Source organism: Dermochelys coriacea, chromosome 3 (genome assembly GCF_009764565.3).
Source record: "Dermochelys coriacea isolate rDerCor1 chromosome 3, rDerCor1.pri.v4, whole genome shotgun sequence".
Classification (NCBI taxonomy): Eukaryota; Metazoa; Chordata; order Testudines; family Dermochelyidae; genus Dermochelys; species Dermochelys coriacea.
Window position 1 is genome coordinate 107298035 of NC_050070.1, and position 25713 is coordinate 107323747.

Genomic DNA, 25713 nt, shown 5'->3' on the forward strand with positions numbered 1-25713 from the left:
CTGTTATTCTTTTATTTCAATATAAATTTAGCAACTTATTATGGATGAGGTTTTTTTATGTGAACAGATGGATCAAAGTGATACATATTACAGTCAGCCAGAGCCTGGCTTATACGGATACATTAAATGCATACGATTTTTTTTGCTGATAACTAATAAAGGATTAAATACTGTATTTAAAACATGATTTTATACAATCAAACCCATCTAGTTATTCAAAGTTTAGCTACTACCAAAGAGGATAAATTGAGAAATTAAGTCTTACATTTTATTGACTGCCAGATGAAGTAAACAGCAAAAAAATGTACTATTTATCTGAAAATTTTACCTGTAGAAGTGCCTAACTGACAAAGTCCCACTGACTTTCAAGTGGACTAAGCTCCTAAGTGATTTCTGAAAATGGGACTTTGGCTCCTAAGTCACTTATGAAAGTTTTACCCTTCATCATATGCTTTAACTTTTATTCCTGAATTTCAATTAAGACTGAATTCTTCACAGGTTTTTAGGTGAAGAGAAAAATGGACAATTACTAACATTTATCAGATTTTAACTGAAATCTATGCTTCCAAGCCTAGTCATAGTATACTTGCCATATACTTCAAAAAACTCTAGTTTCATCTGAAACAAGAAACAGTTACATATTCAATCAATTTGAATTGTGGCACTAGAATTCCCTGGGGAAAAACCTGGTAGCACCAAATTAATTACTACATCTTTTAAGTAATCTTAAGGTATCAGCAGAATTGTTTTCTTTTTAGGTAGTACAATCTTGTTCTGGTCTTCTGGTTACTTTTCCATTCACTATTGTTGGCATATGGATTTTTTTGGGGGGAAGAGGGGAAGTCTGAACAAGTGAATAAAGGTTATCTACTTTTAACTTTGAGAATCACCTCTGTGCCTGCACATGTGAGTTGGTGCTCCCTGGCGTTGAATTCACAGAAACTCTACTAAAGCCATGTTCATTTGGTCTGGACAAGTGCCCCTAGTGAACATCAACATATGACGCTTGAGTGCAGCCCCTCAACTTCTTCTCCTGAACTACTGAAAAGACTCTTGAATAAAGTTATCAGTAAAGTATCTCTCTTCACTGGGCCACAGTCCTTCAAGGTCCTCTGTGCATGCACACTTGTGGGAGAGTCAAGAGCAACACCTCTTGGAATGGATGAAGGCCAAGGAACTCAAGTCTCGCATCTAACACCGAGAATAAGTCTAACGCACAGTGCTTAGTAAAAGCATGAACTGAACTCCATGTGGCTGTGCTATACATTTCTCCTATGGGAATTTGTCTTTAAATGTGTCACTGACACAGCAGGGTGAATAAAAATCAATGATTTTAAAAAATAAAAATAATTAGATTTATTTAAATCGGATTTTATTATTTAAATCAGATTTTTTTGATAAAATGATTTTTGAGGAAAAAACCTATCTAAATACAGTTTTAATTAAAATATATTATAGCTCTAAAATCTCTCAATGGAATAGGGATTATAAATTCTAATTCTATTTTATGATAATATATTCATGTAATGTTTAAGAAAAGTTTTGTAAATGAGGTCCAATAGTTCATGGATTAAGGTTCATGGTATCTTATGTGGTTCCAGGGGCTTCTGAATAGATTATTTAGGTTAATATTTCTATCTACCCAAGAGGACTCAGTGCTCAGTCTAGAAGATACCATCAGAGATGCTTAGTTTTGTAGTTCTCAATCTGTGGATTTGTGTCTCCAGAGATAACATGCTTGTTAACAGCAAAAATGTTTTTAAATAAAAATAATAAATAAATAAATATATATACAGAGGTGAGAAATAACAGACCTCAACACTATTGTCCCTCTGCAAATTTGTGTCCATCCCTTACCTCTCTCTAAATGTGCAAAGTTTCAAAAAGTTCAATGAATAGAAGATTGTTGGGAGCAGAACAGATCTGCACAAGGAAAAGAAGTCTGGAGATAAATGTGAGAACAAAACAAAAGTGAAACTGTTTGAGCAGCATACTCCAGAAGTCTTGAGGTCTTTCTGAATGTAGCCTTCATTGATTTGAGATCTACCATATCATTCTCTCACTAGAAGGGAAAACCTATAATGCCAGCAGACCGTAAAAGAGACCCAGTTTGGGAATATTTTAATGAAGTTCCTCTACCTCTGGGTAAGACAGGCATGCGTGCAAAATGCAAACAGTACAACAAAGAAATGCAAGGCCTGATTAGCTTAATGAAACAACATCATGAGAAGTGTTCTTTCTCAGGAGGAAGCTGCATTGAAGATGATGAAAGGAATGTGTCTGAACATGCAGGATCTTCAGGTTGGTAAACTTTTTTATTTCATACTTCTTTCTTAAGGACTGCCCGTCTTCCTTCTGCACTATTCTTGAATTCTCACGTTTGAGCAAAATATATAATTGTTACTCTATGGTACTATCATTTTAGATGCAGTTGTGATAAAAAATAAATAGTTGTAATAGGCAGATCTTCCTTTTACAATTTCATCTTTAAAGTAGTACTGTCAGTGAATGCAATGAGTAATACTAAATGAGCAAAAAGAACGGGGAGTACTTGTGGCACCTTAGAGACTAACATTTATTTGAGCATAAGCTTTCGTGGGCTAAAACAGGTAATAAATAACTGCATTGACTTAGTTTATGAGAACCCATTCTCAACATACAGGATTCTGAAGACTATCCACCTTCAAGATCACCATAATTTTCTATAGTTTCAATTATTCATTTTCTGATATATCTGTAAAACTAATCAGAAAAATTTTCAAAATCACTTAAAAATGTATAGTGTGTACCTTCTAAAAATGAAAACTACGTCTGTCTGAGTTATGAAGAATATGTCTTAAGGTTATAACAACCAACAAGAATGCACTTTTATGGAGAAATCCATGATTAAACAGTCTTCCTGACTAGTGATTTGAATCAAATAATTTGATTTAAATCAAATCCACCCTGAGCAGTAATTTATGTGGAATGGGCTTTAACTCCTCTCACCCCATATGCCACAAATAATCTCTTAGGACTAAGACCTTCAATAATTCTCTTAAATCAAGAGAGCTTTCCTCACATTCAGTGAGTGAAGATGGGCTCACTGGGATGGGAGTGAAAGTTTGGAAGGAAGACAGACTGGTTGATGTAGTCTGTCACCACTTTAGGATAAGTTTTGGGTATGCATGAAGGGATCCCTTATCTTTGTGGGGGTCTGCCACTGAAGCCTGTAACTCAATTCTTTCTAGCTGTTGAAATAGCTATAAGGGAATGCAGTTGCCAGGCTCATGCAAGTATAGCAAACAGTCCAGGACCAGAGATATGGGTGGATTCTAGGATAAGCCCTTTACTCACAAGGTTAAATGTTTCCAAATTTGCCCATATTTTCAGGTTGCAGGTTTCCTGAACTACAAGATAATCCTTCTCTTCACCATGGAGAACAAATTGAGGTGGTTTGGGGCTACATTCCAACATACTTACACTCCAGGGTTAACTGGGAACACTGATAAAGTTCCAAAAAAACCTGTTTTGGTAAAAGTTCTATTTCTAGCCCTATTATATTATGAAGTAACAGACCTTAAAATGGTGTCATTTGATTACCATCTTATTCTGCCATGCCACTTCAACCATCATTTCATTTCTGAAAAGCTTTTAGCAGCCAACTTTCTAACTGCTGGATCTGGAGTTTAAACTGCTATGCAAAAGGAAAAAAGTTTGTGCTGTTTTTTCCTCTTGATTAGGTATAAAGGCATGACTTTTTTGTGGACAGAGCTGTTTCCTTTTCATAATAAGTTCAAGCATCCGTTTTGTTTTTTCCCCTGGGAAACTCTGGAGAACTGGAGTAGTAGTATGTTTGTGACAGATCAATAACTGAAGCTTAGTTTGAGAGGGGAAGCAATTTGTATTCAGATTATTTAAAATTTTTGTTCGCATCTGTTTAATTCAAATTCCTGAGAAACACTCAAGAGAACAGACTTTTGTTAGAATAAACTCTACCACTTAATTGGGGTGAGAATCCACATGGGCCTCCAAAAATTATTCCAGCAAAACCAAGACAAGACTTTACATTCCTGAATTCAAGGTAAAAAAAAGAAAAGCTTGCACACACCTTTCAGGCCTTTTTATATCTTAAACAAAAGGGCACAAATCCAAGATCCTCTAAGACTACACAAAAACCTTCGCTTCTAGCAAACTACAAGATCACATTAAAATGGTGTCCTAACTGAAGTACCAGGCAGCAAGATGATAATCAGAATGATCTGATTGTAAGATCCATCTCTCAATCTGCCTAGGCAACAGTAACCATTTTGTCAACAGTAACCACAGTTTCCAAACAGTATGAGGCATGCGAGTCAAACCCTGACAATAAAAGGAATATTGGACCTTAAAATTATCACTGGCTCCTTGATCTAGTAATAGAATTTTGGCACTGGACCAAAAAAAAAAGCATATAGAAAATATCAAAACTGAGAACAGTATAGTTTTTATTCCTTGACGGGTGACAACACACCCCTGCATTAAAGAGTTTGTTTTTCAATGCACACACAGGTGACAATATATTTAAACAAAGAATTCATACACTTTGGTTATTGGCATCCAACAGGTGCAAGTTTACTAGCACCAGGAAATAGTTAATCTACCATATTTTGGCTAATAAGCCTTTCAGCTTTCCAAACTCTAGCAATATTCTGTACTTTATAAAAGGGTTGGTAAGAACCATTTCCATACATCACCACCCAGATATTAGTTGGGTCTGTGCTTGACTTGGATGCCAACACACAGAATAATTAAATGATCAAAGGAGCATGAAGCTTGGCTAAGGCATTCCTTTAGAAACTGGAAAAGACAAATGGAAGATTAATACCAGCAGAAAAGATAGTTCAAGAATTAAGGTACTGGCCGAAGATATGGAGACCTGAGTTCAAGTCCCTGCCCAACTATACTTCCTGAATGTCCTTGGGGAAGACTGTCTCTGGTTCTCAGCTCCCCATCTGTAAAACGGAGGTAATAGCCTTTCCATGCCTCAATGGGGTATTGCAAGGATGAATGTACTAAAGACTATATGGTGCTCAGACACTATAGTAATGGGGCCAGGAGGGTAACTAAAATAAAGTTTTTTCTTGGGTGATAAATTCAATATTCTTAAACAGTGACGGATTCAATGTAGAACTTGAGGAGAAGGTAATACAGGGGACACAGGCAATGAGTCGTCCCTTGCAAAAAGATAACTCTAATAACTAGTCCTAAATATCAAGATAATCTTCTCTAAATCCTAGCATGAGACATACTGGATTTATAGCTAGAGAGACCTGGATCACCTGTCTGGATTACAAGTGAAAATATTATGGTCTCATCTTTAAACCCTCTTGGAACTTTTGGAACATAACAGAAAAAAGTGACTCAATTTGACAGTTAGCTGATTATTCAAGAGACACTCAAGACTGGAACAGGAAGGGAATCTCCAAGGTTAGGACTATTGGCAGAGCTGGATTTGGAATTTTGCAGAGCACTGCCCAACACCATCATTCTAGCCTGTACTATTAGACCCCCACTTAAGAGTACTATCACCACTTCTCTCTCTCTCGCCCCCCCCCACTGTTGTGTGTGTGTGTAAAGCATAGCTATGATTCATACCAAGGCACTAGTTTTGTTAAGAAAAGTGTTTCCACTATGAATCAGGATGGACATGGTTTGCCGTGAGCTACAACAGAAATATTAAAACCTATTCTAGCTAGAAACTAGAGATAGGAGATAGCATTTGCAATACAGATAATCCTGCTGCAATGAACAATTTTGAATACAGTAAATAGTGTTTCAGTGTAGGAAATATCTGGAGGAAGTGACAAAAGACCAAATTTAAGAGGGTTGAGTTTTTGGTCTAATTCTGACAGCATTTTAGAGTCAGTAAATTCATTCACTGAATAGGTACTGAATAGGAATATTTTTGCCAGAACTGACTGATTAATATGGAATTCTGCAGCAAACTACTGTAGTTATGAAAAATGAATAAAGAGCAAGTTACTGATGAATCCCTGGAATCCACTGGCTTTGAAAATTGAAATAGCTCATCTGCGTTTGAGCCTGTAAGAATTTAGGGTCTCAAGTATTCTACTATATGCAGGGGTGAAGAGGGAAGTCAATTTATCCATTAAAAACTGCAAACTAAGTAGGGCTGTTAAAACTGTTTGACTAAACCTGTTCTGTGGTACTCAGTAAATGTGCGACGTGCACAATGAAGAAACTGTATGATCTTTATATCAGATAATTTATAAGCATGCCTAACTACTAGGGCATGATACTTGTTGAGACAACATAACTGGCACAACCCTCTGCATATGATCTAGGCCGGGATAGGCAACCTATGGCACACATGCCAAAGGCGGCACGTGCGCTGATTTTCAGTGGCACTTACACTGCCCGGGTCCTGGCCACTGGTCGTGGGGGAGGCTCTGCATTTTAATTTAATTTTAAATGAAGCTTCTTAAACATTTGAAAAACCTTATTTACTTTACATACAACAATTGTTTAGTTCTATATTAAAGACTTATAGAAAGACGTTCTGAAAACATTAAAATGTATTACTGGCACATGAAACCTTAAATTAGAGTGAATAAATGAAGATTCGGCACACCACTTCTGAAAGGTTGCCGACCCCTGATCTAGGCTGTCTATATGTCCCTGAAAATAAAAACAAATTGTTGTCTTTTCTTAGAACTTGACAGCTCAAGAAAATACCATCAGCCAATTCTCACATAAGAAGTTCCCTGGTCCTCAAAGTATGGTCGTGACTACAATAAAGGACGTACTGAAAAATAGTGGTCCAATTATAATACACCTTATTAATCATAAGTATTCAAATTAAATATAAAAAATAATCCAAATGCTAATTTAAAAGATAATATATTATAACAAGAAATAATACTAAAAGCAGAAATGTAACCTGAATTAGGATTCACTTGTAAGTAGAAAACCTGGGAACAATAGGGGAGAGGAGAAAAGAAAATGGAACTTGTAGAAACACTGGGATCAGACAAGATATTTTGTTACTATTCAAAAAGAAAATTTACACAGGCCTACTGGATGTACCAGCACACAGAGTATCAAACTATTAGTCCACCATAACATAACTCAAACCACAAGACCTTAAGAATATGGATCTTAAATATAGACAGAAGCTCTAGAGAAAGTAAAAACTCAAAGTATTAAGGTCTCAGTTTTGAAAAAAAAACCTGAAATTCATTTAACCTACTCAAAGAAAAGCATAGTTCAAAACATACAATATAGTAGTGTTATTGCTTTCCCCTCAAGCTGCATTTTTACACAGTGATAGGGAAGATTACTGCTAGTTTCAGGAACATTACTCCTGGGGCAATTCTCCACCACTGGACACATGAAGAATTCATGTCCCCTCCTCACCCCAGATGTTTTTTTTCCTCCACAGAATATAGTTCTGTTGGAGAGGTGTTGCAATTACACCTTTTGCCCACCAGGGGCTGCTGTGGTGCCAGAACAGAGGGCAACCAGCCAATAGAGAGGGAGAGGGAGAGGCTGTATTCCTCACAATGGGGCCAGGTAAGGAGGCACAGGATAGTCAGAGCAGGGCACACAGGACTGCTGGGTGGAGGTGTCACAGACTGGGGTTCAGAAGGGCCGGGGGGGGGGATCACAGACTGAGGCATAGGCTCAGGAGTTAGTGATAGCATTGAGACAGGGGCTGAATGGGAGGGGGGCTGCAGGGCCATTGGGTATTGGAGGCAGATGTACCTGACTGAATGGGAAAGGCTAGAGATCAGCCTGGGTCTGCACTGGGGAGGTTCCCCAACTCCCTAATACTCCTCCTCCTCCCCCAAATTCCTGTTTCATACTTGTCCCACCCACACTCAACAACCCTACAAATTCACCTCCAGGCTCCTTCCCTCTCAGTCAGCTCCTCTGTTACCCCTGACTCCTCCCAAGCATTTTCATAGCTTCTGCAGGGTGCAGGAAATAAGTTTCTGTATTGTAGTTTAAAGGAATTACTCAAAGTTCTGTATTAATATGCCTGGTAAGGAATCAATTTGTCAAAAAAAAACATTTCTTGAATCTTTTTTTTATTTTTTTGGTCTATATTGTTACAGACATACTTGCTGACAGGTATTTTGAAATAAATGACCAAAGTAACTGAAACCGGCATTATTATATTGTGTTATTTTGACAAATAAATAAAATATGCAGAATTTTAAAACATTGTCCACAAAATTTTTAATTTTTTGGTGCAGAATTTCCCCAGGAGTAGAAAATGTCAGTTTTATACTACTATAAATTTCATTTAGGGACACATGCAACTGTTCCATCCTCTCCCTCCTGCAACAATTTTTGGCATTTTCCACATCAGACTTAGGTGATGAGTCTGTCACAGCCTTGCTGCAAATTATGCAGTTTTGGCAGGCACCAATTTAACAGAATGAACTGCAACAGAGGTGCTCTTGATAACTGTGTAGAGCGATACTATGTATTCCTGTCCTTTTTCTGCTACTTATTCTGTCCATAGTGAAAATGTAAATCTAAGCTGACCTAAACTTTTTTTTTTTTTTTTTTTAAATTCCACAACGTCAGGCAACACTTGAAGGATAACATAAGACATTTATACCTGGTTGTGCTTCACTAAATGGAGCCCAAAAAGGCCCAGGTCCAGCAAGAGGTCGTTCATTATTCCCTCCGCTGGGATGGCGGTTGTGCTTCCTCCATGTATGTGGAGAGGTTGGTGGGGACTGCTGTGGTGAAACAACTGGAGATGTGGACTCCTAATAAAACAAAGGAACTTTTAAAAATTTTGTACTGTATCACTAAAATCACAAAAACCTATCTAAAAACATTATTTCTAAAAACAACTGTTCAGTAGATTTAAAATATTCCTTTTTTGGAACAGGGAAGATTTTAATATTTATAACAGTGAGAGAACAGCAGGAGTTAGGCACAGTATAATTGACACTGGATATATTTTTCCGCCACCCAGAAGTGCAAATCCATCATGATCTGGACCCACAGCATTTTTGAGGGACAACAATGGGGCCAAATTACACTGGTTTTGCAAACATGCATATGAAAGAGTAGGTGACCATAAAGCTCTTTCACTTGTGACAGAAGCTGCATTTGAACCCAGGTTTTAAAAGAAGAAAGGTTCCTAACTGCATAACCCACTGTCCCACCTAGCTCATGCCAAATGGGTTAAATTCAAGCAATTATCTCCATTTCAATAGCAAGTTAGAGGTAAACATATAATTTTAAATTAGTAGGCTACAGATATTTAACTTATTTGAAATAATTGCATCTGAATGTTTTTAAACAAAAAGTGTGACTCCATCGAAAACACAGCTCACTATTGGTCACACCAATATAGTGGCTATGGCATCAGAATGCTTCTGAAGGAGAATTTTATCCTGTCCAGAACACAAGTGTGTTCACAGCTCAGTTCCCACTGAACAAGGACAGGTGTTGGCTCATATTGAAGAAGTTCTGTATTAAAATCACAAATGAGTTTGATTCCTCATAGTTTAAATTCCAGAGTATTATTAAGAGGTCTCTTGGTTTTTGGTACTGTTTCTCTCCCTCTATGTGTGAAACTTGCAAACTGCTAATTGTGTTAGTACATTTCTAAGACAGAGTCTGTTCTCAAAGCAATTCTTTGTAACAACCACCACTCACACAGAGAGAGACTCAAAGTAATACTCTAACAGAAACAGCACCCAGAGACTCCTTGCCCTTTTGTAGTATTCATCTCACTTTGTTAACAATTGTGATTAAAATAGAGATAGAGGATGTATGTGGATGGATGTTTGGTGTGGATAATAACTGAATGATCAGGGAGGTGCCAGCCTAAGAATCCAGTGTCCATTGGCTGAAGAAGGTGTCAAGTGGAAATAACCAGAGGACTCCTGGAGGGCAGACTGGAATCCACCCAACAGACTCAAGAATGGCAGAACTAAAGAACAAGATAACATCTGGCAGCACAGAACCATCAGGAATGTGCCATCTGCTGATTGATTCAGCAACAGCATGATGAAGCAATTCCCATAGTCTGGCATAGGAAGAAATTCCTATAAAAATGGACTCTAGAAAGTGAGAACTTTGGGGTCTGATTCTGCAAACCAACTTCCAGGAGCATCAGATGAGCATCTGACAAGCACCTGCTCCCTCCTCATCTCCAGGTCACCTGGCCAGTGGCTTGGCATGAGCAACTCTCAGGCTGGTAACTATGATAACAACCTTGCAGAACCTGTGTGTGTGTATGAATGAATGTGTGAATAAATATGAAACTGAATGGAATGTTATAGCTATAACTAACTGCTTACTAGGATTCTTTCTGTATTCACAATAGATGTGGCATTTTGCCTTTTCCCCTTTAATAAGATCCCTGCTGGTTTTTATTTTATTGGTATAACACAGGAACAGAGGATCACATGTCTAATCCCTATGTGAAGTCAGGTTTTCTAAACAGATATTGTCAATTTGCGGAGGGATAGCTCAGGGGTTTGAGCATTGGCCTGCTAAACCTAAGGTTGTGAGTTCAATCCCTAAGGGGGCCATTTAGGCATCTGGGGCCAAAAATGGGGCTTGGTCCTGCTTTGAGCAGGGGGTTGGAGTAAGATGACCTCCTGAGGTCCCTTCCAACTCTGATATTCTATGATAAAGTTGCTCCCTTTCTCCAAAAAGTAGCATGCAGAAAATTGAAAAACATGCTCTCTCTATAGCTCTGTCTTTCCATTAAACAAAACTTAGAACTCTAACCAAACTATCTAAAAGGTCTTTGTTAATGAATCCAATAGGTGTCTTGTATACGAATTGTGTCACCTGTACTTATGACTACAGTAGTTTAAAACAGCACACAATCTCTTGCAGGAAACAGTATGCAACAGAAGTTATTTACTCCCTGATATCTTGAAAAACAGTATAGAAAAAACTGAAATGCCCCTTTAAATCATTCGTCAAGAAACGAGGAAGATTTTTATTAAGAATGGCATTTCCATATTAACTAGCCCATACAGCTACAGACAAGGTCCAACCTCCCATGTAGCCTAAGGTGAACTGGTAAAAATGTGTGCTGTTCACTACTCCTTTTTGATCTATAAACATAAACAACACTATAATGACATCAAAGCAAGGTGAATCAGGTCTCCCAGAGAGCAAAAAGCTTAAAAAATATCAGTACCTGATTTCAGTACAAGACAACTGCACACTGAGGCACTTTATATATTAAATGGGCAATAAAAGTCACAAGTTTTCTTTTGCTCTGCGTTCACCCTTAAGGCAGCAAGATTAATGTTGACTAGATATATAAGCTATAATGCTAAAGCAGCTGGGGTCAGCTTCAAAAAGAAAAATATCCAAGAAAATTTTACCCAGAAATTAAAACAGGACATGCATCTAAGTAATAGTTTGTCAACTGTTAAACCTGATGTTTGGTAGCCCAACTTCAAGACTGAATGTCTAGACTAGACTGAGCTATGTTTGTGGGTGAATTAGACTATCCTAGTCCGACACCATTTTTTTCATCTTGCCAAAAATGCATAAACCAGTATGCTCTGAGAGTTTAATACTCTACAGTTATACAACTGATAGTGCAAGAATCTCAGAGGCTTCCTATTCCTCAACACAGGTTTCAATCTACATGTGATAATTTCACAACAGATTCCAAAACAAAACCTTTAGGGCCATGATTCATTAATTTCTACACTGCTTGTTACAAATGGTCTTCTCATCCCTTTTCCTTTGGTTTCCATGTCCACTGGGTTACAGGCAGGCCCTGTGTATTTGGCAGTTATGTTTCTGGTTGCAAGGGAGGTCAGACATTTAATATCTCAGTTTTATCTTCACTATGAGCTACAAAAAAAGCTTCCAAAGAAACATGGAAGGAAGGATAGTCAGTGGGAATCTACAGAGATAGAGTACTTCGAAAACTCCAGTTCAATTACTGGTAAGTGAGCTTCGTTCTACACAATGAAATGTTGTTGGTTTTTGTTAGTTTGTTTTTTAAAGTTAAGTTCAGAAGGAGGCCTTAGGTGGTAAATCTCTGAAGGACCACCTCCTGCATAACCCCCAGGAAATTTTCAGCAAAAAGATATTCAGTTACAAGTCAAAAAAGGTTGAGAATAATTTCCGTAGCCACTAAGGCCTTATCCACCTTGTGTGGGCTTCTTGGCCTGATGTGTAACAGATGTGTATATACAGTAGGCTCTTTTCCTAGTTGGATAATTGGGACAAGGATTACCCCCCTTTTTAGGCTTCCTTCCCCCCTCCTCCAAAATCCCAGAAATGACAGAATTCTTATAAGGTTTCGTCCTGCCCAGAGAAGAACTTGTGGACCTCTTGAGATCTAAACTATGGAACCTCCCTCATTATCTAAGTGAGGTCTAGTTAGGGTGGATAAAAACCGATGAATTTTAAAAATCAGATTAATTTAAATTTGATTTTAAAATTTATATTAAGTCCATTTTTCTTTTTAAAAATAAACCTGTTCATTAAACTTGGAATTATGACATAGCAACAACTGTGGTTCTTCAAGATGCATCTCCATCTGGGTTCTCCACTTTAGGTGCACATGTGCCCATGATCGAAGATTTTCACTAGTAGTATCCATTCATTCTGCACATGCACTGCTGATATCCTCCTGCACTGCACTGAGGCTATATCAGGCTACATGGGCAAACTACGCGCAGTTCCTTCTCTAACGCTGAACCTCAAAAGGAAGCCTTGAAGCAGAGAGGAAGGAGGGCAAGTAGTGGAGCACCCATAGGGGGACATCTCAAAAACACAGTTACTGAACAGGCTGAATAATCTCTTCTTCAGATTACTCCCATGCAATACCTCCCTAAGGAGGAGGAAGCTTCAGAATTGAGTCCAGAACAGAGAAAAGAGAAAGCAAATAAGGAAGTGTTATTTACTCCTCATAATAGAAGAACTAGGGGGTCACAAAATGAAATTAATGGCAGCAGGTTTAAAACAAACAAAAGGAAGTATTTCTTCACACAATGCACAGTAAACCTATGGAACTCTTTGCCAGAGGCTGTGGTGAAGGGCAAGACTATTAAGCGTTCAAAAAATAACTACATAAGTTCATCGAGGATAGGTCCATCAATGGCTATTAGAGGCTAGAGACACCATCCCTGTCCACCCTGCCTGTTTGCCTGAAGCTGGGAATGGGCGACGGGGAATGGATCACTTGATTACCTATTTTGTTCATTCCCTCTGAAGCACCAGGCATTGGCCAATATTGGAAGACTAGATACTAGACAAGATGGACCTTTGGTCTGACCCAGTATGGCTGTTCTTAGGTACTGTCATCTGCCTCATTAGATCTAAAAGTATAAACTAAGACACAGTGACTGGAGAAGGTATGTTCTGAAGATCATGTGGCGCTCTGTGGATCTCAGCAACTGAGAGACTTAAGCAGAGCCACAGATGTAGATTGTGACCTTGTCAAATAAACTGATGCCCCAGCAGGGGGTGGAATGCTGCCTTAATACACTCCAAAATTCATTTTTCATAATCTTTGGACAGAAATTGCCAACAGATCTGAAAGTTCTGCTAACAAAACCAACAGTTTAAGATTAAATCATTTTGTATATCTACTATCTAGGAATATAGATATATTATATAGATATCCTTTAGGAAGCCAGATGTCAAGAGAGTGTTCAAGTATGGTCTCCAGGCTGGAATAATGTGGTTTTGGAAAGAAAACTCCTAAGTAAATGATTGATTCAGATTAAACTCAGAAGACACTTTAGGAAGAAACCTGAAGTCTGGCTGTAAGGAAACACTGTCCTTGTAGAATACTGTGAAAAGAGGGTCTGTCGTTAAGGCCCCAATCTCTCCAACTCTATAGGCTCTGTTCTCACTGGTACCGAAGGAGCTCCTCGCCTCTATGGTACCAAATCTTTAGAACAGAGTGTCTGAGGCTGCTGACCTGGTTGAGCAGCTAAGCCTTTTTGAGATGGGTATCTTGGAAGGGAAATTAGAGCTGCTCTTCTTAGGATCTTTAAAGATCTCTGAGACTTTCCCCTTTCTAGGGAAGTGTTGCAATGAAGTCATAGGGGCACTAGAGACCCCCGGGGACTGATGTACAGGGGGTTTTCCTGACATGACTCTGAAGCAGAGCAAAAGGAGCACTCCATTATTAGTGCATAGCAGCTCAACTGCAGCTTGAGTTCCTGGTTATTTTGTGCCCTGGATTTGAGGGCAAACAGAAGTTACACTTCCGTGGGATGTGTGACTCTCCCAGTCAGCAAACACACTTAGAGTGCATGTCACTGACTGGGACAGCCTTTTTACACGAGATAATATTTAAATCTTGGTGAACTGGAAATGCCTGGCACAGGCAGATTTCTGTGGAGGAAATAAAAATCTTTTCATCAACCAGTAACTACCTACAACTAACAGACTAAGCCCTGGTCGACACTACAAACTTATGTCAGTATAACTACGTTGCTCAGAGGTGTGGAAAATCCACACACCCGAACAACGTAGTTATGTCAACATAGCACTGTCTACAGTGGGAGTTATGTCTACGGGAAGGCTTCTCCCATTGACATAGTGCCACCTCTTGGGGAGGTGGAGTACCTATGCTGAAAGGAGAAGCTCTCCCATTGGCATAGATAGCATCTTCACTAAGCGCTGCAGCAGCATAGCTGCACTGTTGCAACACTACATGTAGACAAGCCCTAAGTAGAACAAACTCTGCATGAGGAACGCACATGCAGACATGATAAATTCTGTGGCAGGCCGATGCAGTTGAGAAGAAACTGAAGGCAGGTCACCCATGCAGCCTGATATAGCCTTACTGCCGGGCACGATTATCAGCAGCACATTTGTGGGACAAACAGACACTGATAATAAAAATCTCCAATCAAAGGTGGGGTGCGTGGGGCACATGCACACCTGAAGTGGAGCATCAATAGGGACATTGCTCAAACAAGAACCTACATTAAGGCTTAAACTTATAAATTATGAAAATTACATAAAAATATGCTGTATCAGTTAATTAAATGGTGCTGCCTTTTTAATCACAGAATTTTTGGGGGAATGCAACTTCTTAGGTCTCCTCAAGCTTTAAATATGTCACAATCTTATGTACTGCACTGCAGTATCTTATTATTTTCAGTCTATTCTTTTCCAAACATACATACTTTTAGTTTGTTCTACAGAAAAACTTTTGGTTTCAGTTTAGCTGGAAGTGCAGAGTATTTTCTACATGTGGATTACTTTATTCAAAGCTGAGAAATCAACCAGGAGTTGAAAAAGCGAGAAAACTTGTTTTCCTGGGAAAGGATGAGATTGAGTTCTAAAACCTGAAGGAATGGAGCCAGATTGTCAAAGGTATTTAGGGTCTTAAAGATGCAAATACATGCTTAATTATGATTTTCAAAAGCACCTCTCCTGCTTAGGTTTCTACTCCCATAGATTTCAACTGGAGTTAGGCACCTAACCTGCTTTGGCACTTTTGAAAATCCTACTAAGCACCCAAATGCCTTTGAAAATCCGGCCCAGGATGACCAGAAAACAAACAAGTCATCACTCAATTCACTACCTTTAATAGTTCCTTCGTTTAATAAATCAGTTTTGAAGGCAAAATTTGTTTTGATAAACTTGTTTTTCTTATGCGTCCATAATGTTTAAGGTAATTTTATTTAACTAATAAATAGGGCTCTCAAACAATTACAAAAATAATTACAATTAATCACAGTTTTAAGCGCACTGTTTAACACCACCACCAATTTAAAATTATAAATATTTTTGGATTTTTTCCCTACATTTTCAAATATATTTATTTCAATTACCACACAGAATAAAGAGTACACAGTTCTCACTTTATATTAGTTTTGATTACAAATATTTATACCGTAAAAAAGATAATTGTATTTTTCAATTCATTTCATGCAAGTACTGCAGTGAAATCTCTATCCGGAAGGTGCAACTTATAAATATATTTTTTTAAAAAATAACTACTCAAAAATAAAAAATACTTAAAATTTTAGAGCTAACAAGTCCACTCAGTCCTAACTTTTGTTCAGCCAATTGCTAAAACAGTTCTCAACCAGGGGTACGCCTATCCCAGAGGGTATGCAGAGGTCTTCCAGGGGGTACATTTAGATATTTGCCTAGTTTTACAACAGGCTACATAAAAAGCACTAGCAAAGATAGTAGAAACTAAGATTTCATACAATGACTTGTTTATACTGCTCTATGTACTATACATTGAAATGCAAGTACAATATCTATATTCCAATTGATTTTATAATTATACGATGAAAATGAGAAAGCAAGCAATTTTTTAGTAATAGTGTGCTGTAACCCCTTTGTATTTTTATGTCTGATTTTGTAAGCAAGTAGTTTAAGTGAGGTAAAACTTGGTTAGGTTTCTACCCAAGACAAATCAGACTCCTGAAAGAGGTACAGTAGTCTTGAAAGGTTGAGAGCCACTGTGCTAGGACAAACAAATTTGTTTACATTTACTGGTGATAATGTTTGCTGCCCACTTCTCATTTACAATGTCACCTGAAAGTGAGAACAGCTGTGTTCTACTTGATAATGACCCAAAGCTGTGCACCTTCATTTTCATCATGAGTCAGACACCACCCACAGAAGGTGGATTTTCTTTTTTGGTGATTCAGGTTCTGTAGTTTCCACATCTGAGTGTTGCTCTAAGACTTTGACAGCATGTTTTCCATGCCTTGTCCCTCTCAGATTTTGGACAGCACTTCAGTTTCTTAAATTGAGTGCTGTAGCTTCTTTAGAAATCTCATATTGGTACCTCCCTTGCATTTTGTCGTATCTGCAGTGAAAGAGTTCTTAAATCTATCATCATATGCTTGGTCGTCATCTGAGACTGCCATAACATGAAATACATGGTAGAATGTGGGTAAAACCACAGAGCAGGAGACATACAATTCTCCCCCAAGGAGTTCAGTCACAAATTTAATTAACACTTTTTTTTTTTTTAATTAGTGTCATCAGCATGGAAGCATGTCCTCTGGAATGCTGGTCAAAGCATGAAGGGGCATACAAATGTTTAGCATATCCAGAATGTAAAATACCTTGCAATGCCTGCTACAACAGTGTCATGTGAACACCTGTTCTCACTTTCAGGTGACATTGTAAATAAGTGGGCAGCATTATCTCCCGTAAATGTAAACGAACGTAGTTGTCTTAGCTGAACAAAAAGTAGAACTGAGAGGACTTGTAGACTAAAATTTTACACTGTTTTGTTTATGAGTGCAGTTATGTAAAAAAAATTCTACATTTGTAACTTGCACTTTCACAATAAAGAGATTGCACTACAGTACTTGTATGGAAGTGAATTGAAAAATACTATTTTTTACAGTGCAAATATTTGTAATAAAAAGTAATAAAGTGAGCACTGTACACTTTATTTTGTGTTGTAATTGAAATCAATATATTTGAAAATGTGGAAAACATCCAAAAATATTTAGAATACCAATTTAAATTGGTATTCTATTAACAGTGCAATTAAAACTCTGATTAATCACACTTTTAAAATCTAATTTGTTTTGTGTTAATTGCTTCAGTTAACTGAAATTGACAGCCCTACTAACAAACAATTTTAAAATGCTGCTTTCATACCTTTAATTGAATTTCAAATTTCCATCTGCATACAGTTTGACACAAATCAAATAAAAAAATCTATTAAATAAAGTATGGCATTCACCACATTAAAACATTTAAAAAGTAAAAATCTAAATAGAAGTACACTAAGCTACATAATTGCTTAAATTAATGTGTACTGATAAATCCAAACAGTTAACAAGCAGTATTCAATTTAACACCCAGGGCTGGCTGAAAATCTATATGCTTTCATTGTTATTACCAACTAAATGAGAATGAACTAGAGATGTAAAATATTAAACAGTAAACTGTTAAGGATTAATCATACCATTAACCCACCCTAACAGTTAACCCCCTGCACGCAGATCTTGAATTGGTTCTCCTGCAGCAGAGACCAACCCCAGCCTGGTGCTGGCCAGCTGACCCCAGCCCCCTTATCTGGGATTGCTAAATCTGATCAATCCACCTCTAGGCAGTCACAAAGTGGTAGGGTATTGCCCTACCGACTCCAGGGCTGGAGCACCCACAGAAAAAAAACATGGTAGGTGCTTAGCACCCACTGGTAGTCCCGCCGATCAGCACTTCCCACCTGCCACAGATCAGCTGTTCCACAGCATGCAGAAGGCACATGGTGTGCTCGGGGGAAGGGACTGAATGGGGCAGGAAGAGGTGAGGCAGAGCGAGGCGGGGCCTTGGGCAGAAGGGGTGGTGTGGGGGCAGGGCTTGGAGTAGAGCACCCCCCAGCACATTAGAAAATCAGTGCCTATGGCCAGACCTTCAAAGTAGACTCAATAGCCTTTCATTAGTTAAAGCTATTAGAAAAGTGCTTTTTTGTTTTGCAATTAGTTTTTATTGAAATGCCAAGAAGTTTTGACCAGCTCCATTAGTTAGCAAAGCCATTGTTAGTCTCCAAAACCCAAGTAGATGTTCCTTCATTTCCTGAAGGACATTGCTATGATCTCATTATGAAGAAAAAACACCAGAGAGTGATCTACAGAATGCTCAGAAGTTTCATGAAGCTCTCCAGTCACCTATCCCTCCCCTTCCTCCTCCAAAAGTATCAACTGAGGCAGACTAGCTTCCAGAAGATTAGGAGTCTGTGCTGTCTTTCTGGACTTTGGAGACAAATTAAGTGACTCAACATGTCCCTGTACCTTGGACAAGACACGAAAAGAACTCTGAGTAAGAAGATACTGGGGCCACATAAGTCACTTGCCCCACAGAAATTAAACTGATAAAAAGGATCATGAGGAAAAACTGTCTCCAACCAGCCAGACAATGCCTAGACAGCTACTCAAATCTTAATGGGCGAAATCAGAACCAAGGAGAGAAGTCTCAAAGAGCTATGCATCTGCCCTTCAGATCACAGCCTGATATTCAAACTTGAAAAGCCACATCTGGAATGCAGATTTACAGAGCAGCCCACTTATCCCAATACTAACAGGTTCAAAGGCAGAACTAGATTTTTATAAAAATAAGACTAGTACTTTTGAATAGGACACCCAACACCAGACTGACTCTCTCTCTAAATCAAGAGAACGTCCAATATCACATTACAAACCTAAAGCCCTCCAGAGACCACATACAACTTCCAGTGGTGTACCAGATCGGACAGCATCTTCAGTACCAAGCTCCAGGAACCCTCAAAACCAATCTACCTGAGGGCAATATTTACTAGTCTGATCTTAGAGAGATTACACCAAAATAGATGCAAATCAAATAGGGAATCCCAACAAGTCACTGAAAACAGCTCTAAGTGCTAGGACTGTTTCTCTTCTAAGAAGCCACTTTCCCCTTCCTCAGATCATCTCCCTGCTTTGTTCCTTGTTCAATAAGGGTGTCCAGCAATGGAACAAAGGACTCTTATATTCTAATGAGAGCTCTTCATACTGATCCACTGCAGGGGACCTTTAGGGATCATATCTGTAGAAAAATCTATAGGTTTCAGCTTCTGGGATTCTTAGGAACAAGCCCTTGAGGCCTTCACCAAAAGAACAACCTTTTATCATTTGGCTCTACTCCCTTCTCAAGCTGAGTGGATACTGCACAGGGCTGAATGTCCTTTAAAGATATTCCTCTACAAACAGCAGGGATACTAAACATGTTAATCAGCTGTCAGTATTTTACCACAATGTAAGAGGTGTATCTTCTAAAGACAAAGCACCTATGCATCTCCCAATCAGGCCACCAGCTATAATAATAGAAAAACACTTGTAGCTAGGGTAATATAGTGACAGTTACTAGAAACTATCTAGACCACCAGAAAGAGGGAAGAAACTTGGAATGGATGTTCCAAAGCTATGCTGGGAAAAGAATAGTCCCATTTATAACCACTGTTTGGAACCACAATTGGCGTGCAAGATCGTAATGTTACACTGTCATCTAATGCAAATTTGTTGTAGGGATTTGCAGGAACAATTTCACAAAGGAGAATCCTTTATTATTTGGGACATAGAGCATACAACAGTAATCCATATATTGTCCTTTATCTGTGGCAGAACTTCCAAGTTAAGAGTTGTACAAGTTGAGTTTCTTGATCATATGGTATGTTCATATGTACATGTCATGACAATACAATACTTAATTTGCATATTTTGAGAGAGACAGGCATACTTTGAAAGCCAGTAAATATAATTTTACTAGACATTAAGTTCCTTGCACTAGGACTTGAAGGCACAAAACTCTTGGGGTTATGATTTTAAAATAACTGGAACTTGATAAGTCTTAGATCAGAAACTGCAGCTCCCATTAAAGAGGAAATGAAGAAACCAGACACCATAATTGGGGTGGTGGACACAAATGCTATCTCAGCCAAACCTAGAAAAATACAAGGCTAGGTCTATTAAGAATGTTATACCCATCCACAGGAGCAACATGCAGGAGAAGAGCTGAGATTCTTCATTCTTTAATGGGGAGAGACACTCTAAGGGGCTGCTCCATACTTATCTGTCCAGAGCTCCAGGAAAGCTAGGATCATAATGCCAAACTATCTTCTGCAATGCCAGTGCTGCTTGCCCTGCTCCTTTTACCACACACTGCTCCCACCTTGAAAGCTGCACACAGACTAAGCTGCTCTATTGCCACCATACCCCCAAGTTTCTAGGTAGCATGTCTCATCCCTACTTTCTGTGGATGTCTCAACTCCCCTGATGGAACCCAGGAGAAAGCATACAATGGGGAGGAAAATGGGAAAAATGGGAGAGTTAACATATGCACAGGAGTATGGGCCTAAAATCAATTTTCAGTAGTTGCACTCCATATGACACCCTTCCTGGCTTTTATTTAGGAAGTGCATTCTATCTTCTAAGCATGGAAGAGAGATAAAGTCCCAAACTCAATAAGTCCCTAAACAAGGAATTGTCAGAAGGCACAATTAAGTCATAGGTGTATCCTCTTGCCATTTCTCCTCTTTAATCAGCTTAACCCTTAGTAGGAGAATTAAAGAAACTAGTGAGTAAAGGTTGGTTATGTTTATTGGTGGTGTTCTAAAAATCATCAACATACTAATGAAAAAATCCCACTTTAACGCACACCAGTGTCTTTTTTGTTCTTATGCAAAAGAATCAGGAGTTCTAGTTACATTCTTGCAGAGCGATCTTCTCCAAGAATTCATGCATGCTTGCTTTTACTCAAGTGGAATAAAGTGCTTAGGTCACAAAGTGTTTACACTCATTCCTTCAAAAACAAAACATAGATGAATAAAGATGAATTCATTAAGTAACACATTTAACTGTAGAATCTGATTAGTATTTATGATGTTCGCAACGTTCTGGTTCTCATCTGTTAATTTAATCTATAAAGCAGAGTACTAAACTACTGAATAGTAACAGGTTTCAGAGTAGCAGCCGTGTTAGTCTGTATTCGCAAAAAGAAAAGGAGGACTTGTGGCACCTTAGAGACTAACAAATTTATTTGTTAGTCTCTAAGGTGCCACAAGTCCTCCTTTTCTTTTTACTGAATAGTAAGATACAGATAAATACATTCCAAGGAAAGGTTAGAGCACCTGTTTCTTAAATAGTGTTGCATTTTTAAGGGAACGAGGAGGGGAATTATTTTTACCACTCCCACCACCACTTCCAAAAAGAACTACTGGCTTGTCTTTCAGACAAATTTATATCTAGATAATTTATGTTTAATACATTACAAATTTGTTCATAGTCAAAAAATGGACATGGGTGAAGCCTATTGCTTGGGTGTGTATAAACATATACTTTAACTAGAAGTGTAGCAATTTTGGAAGTGCACCTGCAGCGCCTGTGAAATGACATTAAATACCACCATTTGGGATCCAGGCAGCGGATTTTAAATGTTTAAAACTTAGCTTGATTTGAAATAATTAGGAGTTGTAGCATCAATTATGAATTTAAACACTATATAGTTTTTTTGTTTTTTTAAGAGAACGAACCTACATAAACCAAACCAAGCTATCATGTGACCCCTCACAATAAGCCATAACCCTCATTCTCCCTTCCCACTTAATACTTCGTCAGTTATCATTGGTAATATTTCCAGACTCGGATTTTAAGCAGATCTGAGCAGAAAACCTGTCTCACACCTCAGGTACTACAAACACTTACAAGCACTGCATAACTGAAATAAATAATAATTAACTTTTCATATATTAAGTTTCAGAGTAGCAGCCGTGTTAGTCTGTATTCGCAAAAAGAAAAGGAGTACTTTTGTTAGTCTCTAAGGTGCCACAAGTACTCCTTTTCTTTTTGCATATATTTAGTAACACTTGCATGAATTTGTTTTAAAGAAGCTAATCCAAAACAATAGCGTAGTAACGCTAGTGGGACACACCACTATGATAGCACCATACCTCGAATAAAATTTACTTAAGTTTTAGTTACCTGTTGATCTGTTGATGTACGTTGCTGGACTGCATCATGGCTCACAGAGCCTTTTTTTACTTGAACCCGGCCAGGTGGGGGAGGAATTACGCCTGAATATGGGGTTGAGTTATCAGCATCTGAAGAATACAAGGCTGTGTGTCTCGATTCCTGTTCATTTTTTGGACCAACAAATCTGGGCAGAGGGAGGTCTTTTACTGTTAAAACAATGATATATATTATTAGTATAGGGTATTTTTTATTATATAAAAAATATTTAAAAATGACTAGCTTAAAATGTAGTTCTATTCTAAAAGATACCATGGAATTTCATATCTGTTGTCTCTCTATGACTTACATACTGAGTTTGGTGCAATTTATAAGCAAATGCATCCTGAGATTTTTTTTTTTTTTTGGCTCCTGCTACACCACTGTAAAATTCTACATCACAAATCCTGTTATACCTATGGAACCACACAATTTTCTATAGGGTTCCGTGCATGCAAGATGACAGTTTGGTTCTGCAATTGTGACTTAGTTTATTCTACTGATATGCAAGAAAGAATTCAGCTCATTCTTGCATAGCTATATAGGCTTATTAATTATACTTTCTATTACAGTTTTGCTTACTGTACAAATTTAATCCATTACAAGTTCCAGGCATGCTTGAAAAGTTCTTAAAAGTCTTTGCACTTAGGGTGCTTCATCTATAGATCTAGAAGTTAAAAACTTCACTAAAGCATTTAGATACAACAGAGAGTAAAGTGGTGCCTTTTTTATCTTCACAGTAGAAACCATAATTCAGCCTTTATTTCTCAAGACTTAGCTAAGGATTGCATAAACACATTTATTACTCATCCACTTTAATCTTGATTCATCTTTTCTACACAAGTAGCTAGTAAGCTATTTTACTATGATACTACCAAGGGATGTTCAGTTACAGTCAGACTTAGCAGTAATTTCATTATAAACCCATTTTTGAAGTCTACACATGCAATTTTACCAAGCTAAGTGGTACACAGCTTTACTCTGTCTTCCCCTGGAATAAATTTGGTTACTAGGCCGAATGAGAAATAATCTTCTTAAATAGCTCTGCCATCCCTCTGAATCCTGACCTGTAAATGGTCTTCCTAGTCCACTGCCAGTGAAGTCAAATTATGCAATTTGTTGTATAGCATACTTGTAAATAAAATTTTTTAAGAACATACGCACATTTGCAATCACAACTAATATGAGGGAATTAATTTTATGTGGATTAATTTTGCTGGTTCTTATAGCTATTTTATTAAATAAAAATTAAATACACTGGTACTATTGTCATTAAATTAAATTCATACAATTTGTTAGTTATTGTGTAGACTAATTTTTGTTTTGCTAAAGACTGCTTGAATGCTTAATGTTCAATCTATATTTGAATATTACTCTTTGAATACATAATGCTTTAATAATTTTGTTAAATATAACCAAGGAACAACCCAACAGTTTAGTAAGTAGCATAATATGCTAACAGGGACACCAGAGTTCAAGCAAAACCTTTCACATTCTCACCTGTGTGTGGACTCAGCATACTAAGAACAGCATGCTGATCTCAGTGCTAAGGTGGGGTGTGACCCACACTGAAAAAAAAATACTATTTTAAGCTTCAAATACTTCTCTTCAAACTTCCTCCCACCCCCACCTTGTCTTCATCCACAAGAGCAAAGAAATTCAGGGTAAGATGACTTTGTTCTTTGATGTTGCAATACTTAGGGTTTGCATGCTCATTTAGAAGCCCCTATAATAGCTAAACGACTAATCTCTATCCCGCCCCGCCAAATTAATTTTTATTTTTTGCAGGAGACTATTTCCCACACCTCGGTAACAGAACAAACAAGTGACATGAATTCAGTGACTATCTGCTCATTTTGTAATTCCCAATTAGGCAGTTATCCATGAAAATGGATTTCCAAATTAAGTAGCAACCCAAAATTTACTTCGCTATTTCCAGCATAGTAATTAAAGCAATACAAGTATTGTCATTTTATACAAATACTTCAGAGCCATATTACATGTCCACAAGTGCTTAACTATAAGTCTGTTTCAATCTCTCTGAACTAATCAATCAATCAGCTGAGACAAGAATTATGCTTGGTAGACACTAACACTAAGCACTCCAAACTTGCCCAAATCAACTGTAGCTCAAGACTTGAAAAACCCACTCACACAGGCCAAACAGACATATTAAATAAGACTTAGACAGGGACAGTCTGGTGCAGCATACAGAGGTGGGGCTGACCAGCAGGCAAAGTAAGGAAAAGGGACTGCTGGATGGTGGAATAGGGCTCTCCTTCCATTCAGCAGTTCATGCAGGCGGGCGGGGGGGGAGTAAGAGGAGTGGGCTCAATATTCTCTTCAGCTAGAAAGAGGCCGCATAGAGAAGAGAAAGATGAATGAGTGAGAAAGTGAAAGGGGGAAAATGAGGAAAAGAAGAGAAAATGTTAAAAAAATAAATGAGAGAATAAGGAAGGATAGTCAGTGAAAAGAGGATGAAGGTGGTGGGTGGAAGTAAGGAGATAAAAGTGGAGGAGAATGTCTTCAGAGGACATAAGCTCTAAGAGTTATTGATTTTGCACAGAGAAAACATTAAGGGAACATCAGTCCCAGCACTTAGTGTATGTCTATGCTTAAAAGACTATAGTGGCTCAGCTGCAGCACTTCAGTATAGGCACTACTTACATCGATGGAAAGGCTTCTTCTGTCAGTGATGGGAATCTACCTTTCTGAGAAGCTAAGCATTATTTAGATCAAAGGAAGAATTCTCCCATTGACCTAGCACTGTCTACACTGGGGTTAGGTTGGATTTCACCCTCTGGGTATGTCTACACTACAAAATTAGGTCATTTTATAGAAGTCGATTTTTAGAAATTGATATTATAGTCGATTGTGTATGTCCCCACTAAGCGCATTAAGTCGGCGGAGTGTGTCCTTCCTACCGTGGCTAGCATCGACTTACGGAGCAGTGCACTGTGGGTAGCTATCCCACAGTTCCCGCAGTCTCTGCTGCCTATTGGAATTCTGGGTTTAGTTCCCAATGCCGGATGGGGCAAAAACATTGTCAAGGGTGGTTTTGGGTACATGTCATCAGTCGCCCCTCCCTCCCTCCCTCTCTCTCTCCATCCGTGACAGCAATAGCAGACAATCGTTTCGTGCCTTTTTTCCTGGGTTACCTGAGCCATACCACAGCAAGCATGGAACCTGCTCACCTCTGTTGTGAGCACTGTAAACACCTCGCGCAATATTATGGAGTCTGTGCAGAACTGGG

General features: G+C 38.3%; 1 protein-coding gene across 17 annotated transcripts in view; it reads right to left on the bottom strand.

Annotated features, from left to right (window-relative positions):
- The window catches only part of REPS1 (RALBP1 associated Eps domain containing 1), a 112672-nt gene that overhangs the window by 58449 nt on the left and 28510 nt on the right, over window positions 1-25713 (bottom strand). For 16 of the 17 annotated variants that reach the window (XM_038393866.2, XM_038393869.2, XM_038393864.2 and 13 more), the window contains exons 3-4: window positions 22434-22630; window positions 8612-8765 (exon numbers count right to left, since the gene is read on the bottom strand). In XM_038393866.2, coding sequence (XP_038249794.2) covers window positions 8612-8765; window positions 22434-22630 — 351 coding nt within the window. Of the gene's footprint in view, window positions 1-8611; window positions 8766-22433; window positions 22631-23960; window positions 23995-25713 lie in introns of those variants that run through there. The other variant, XM_043511102.1, reaches the window with a different exon arrangement.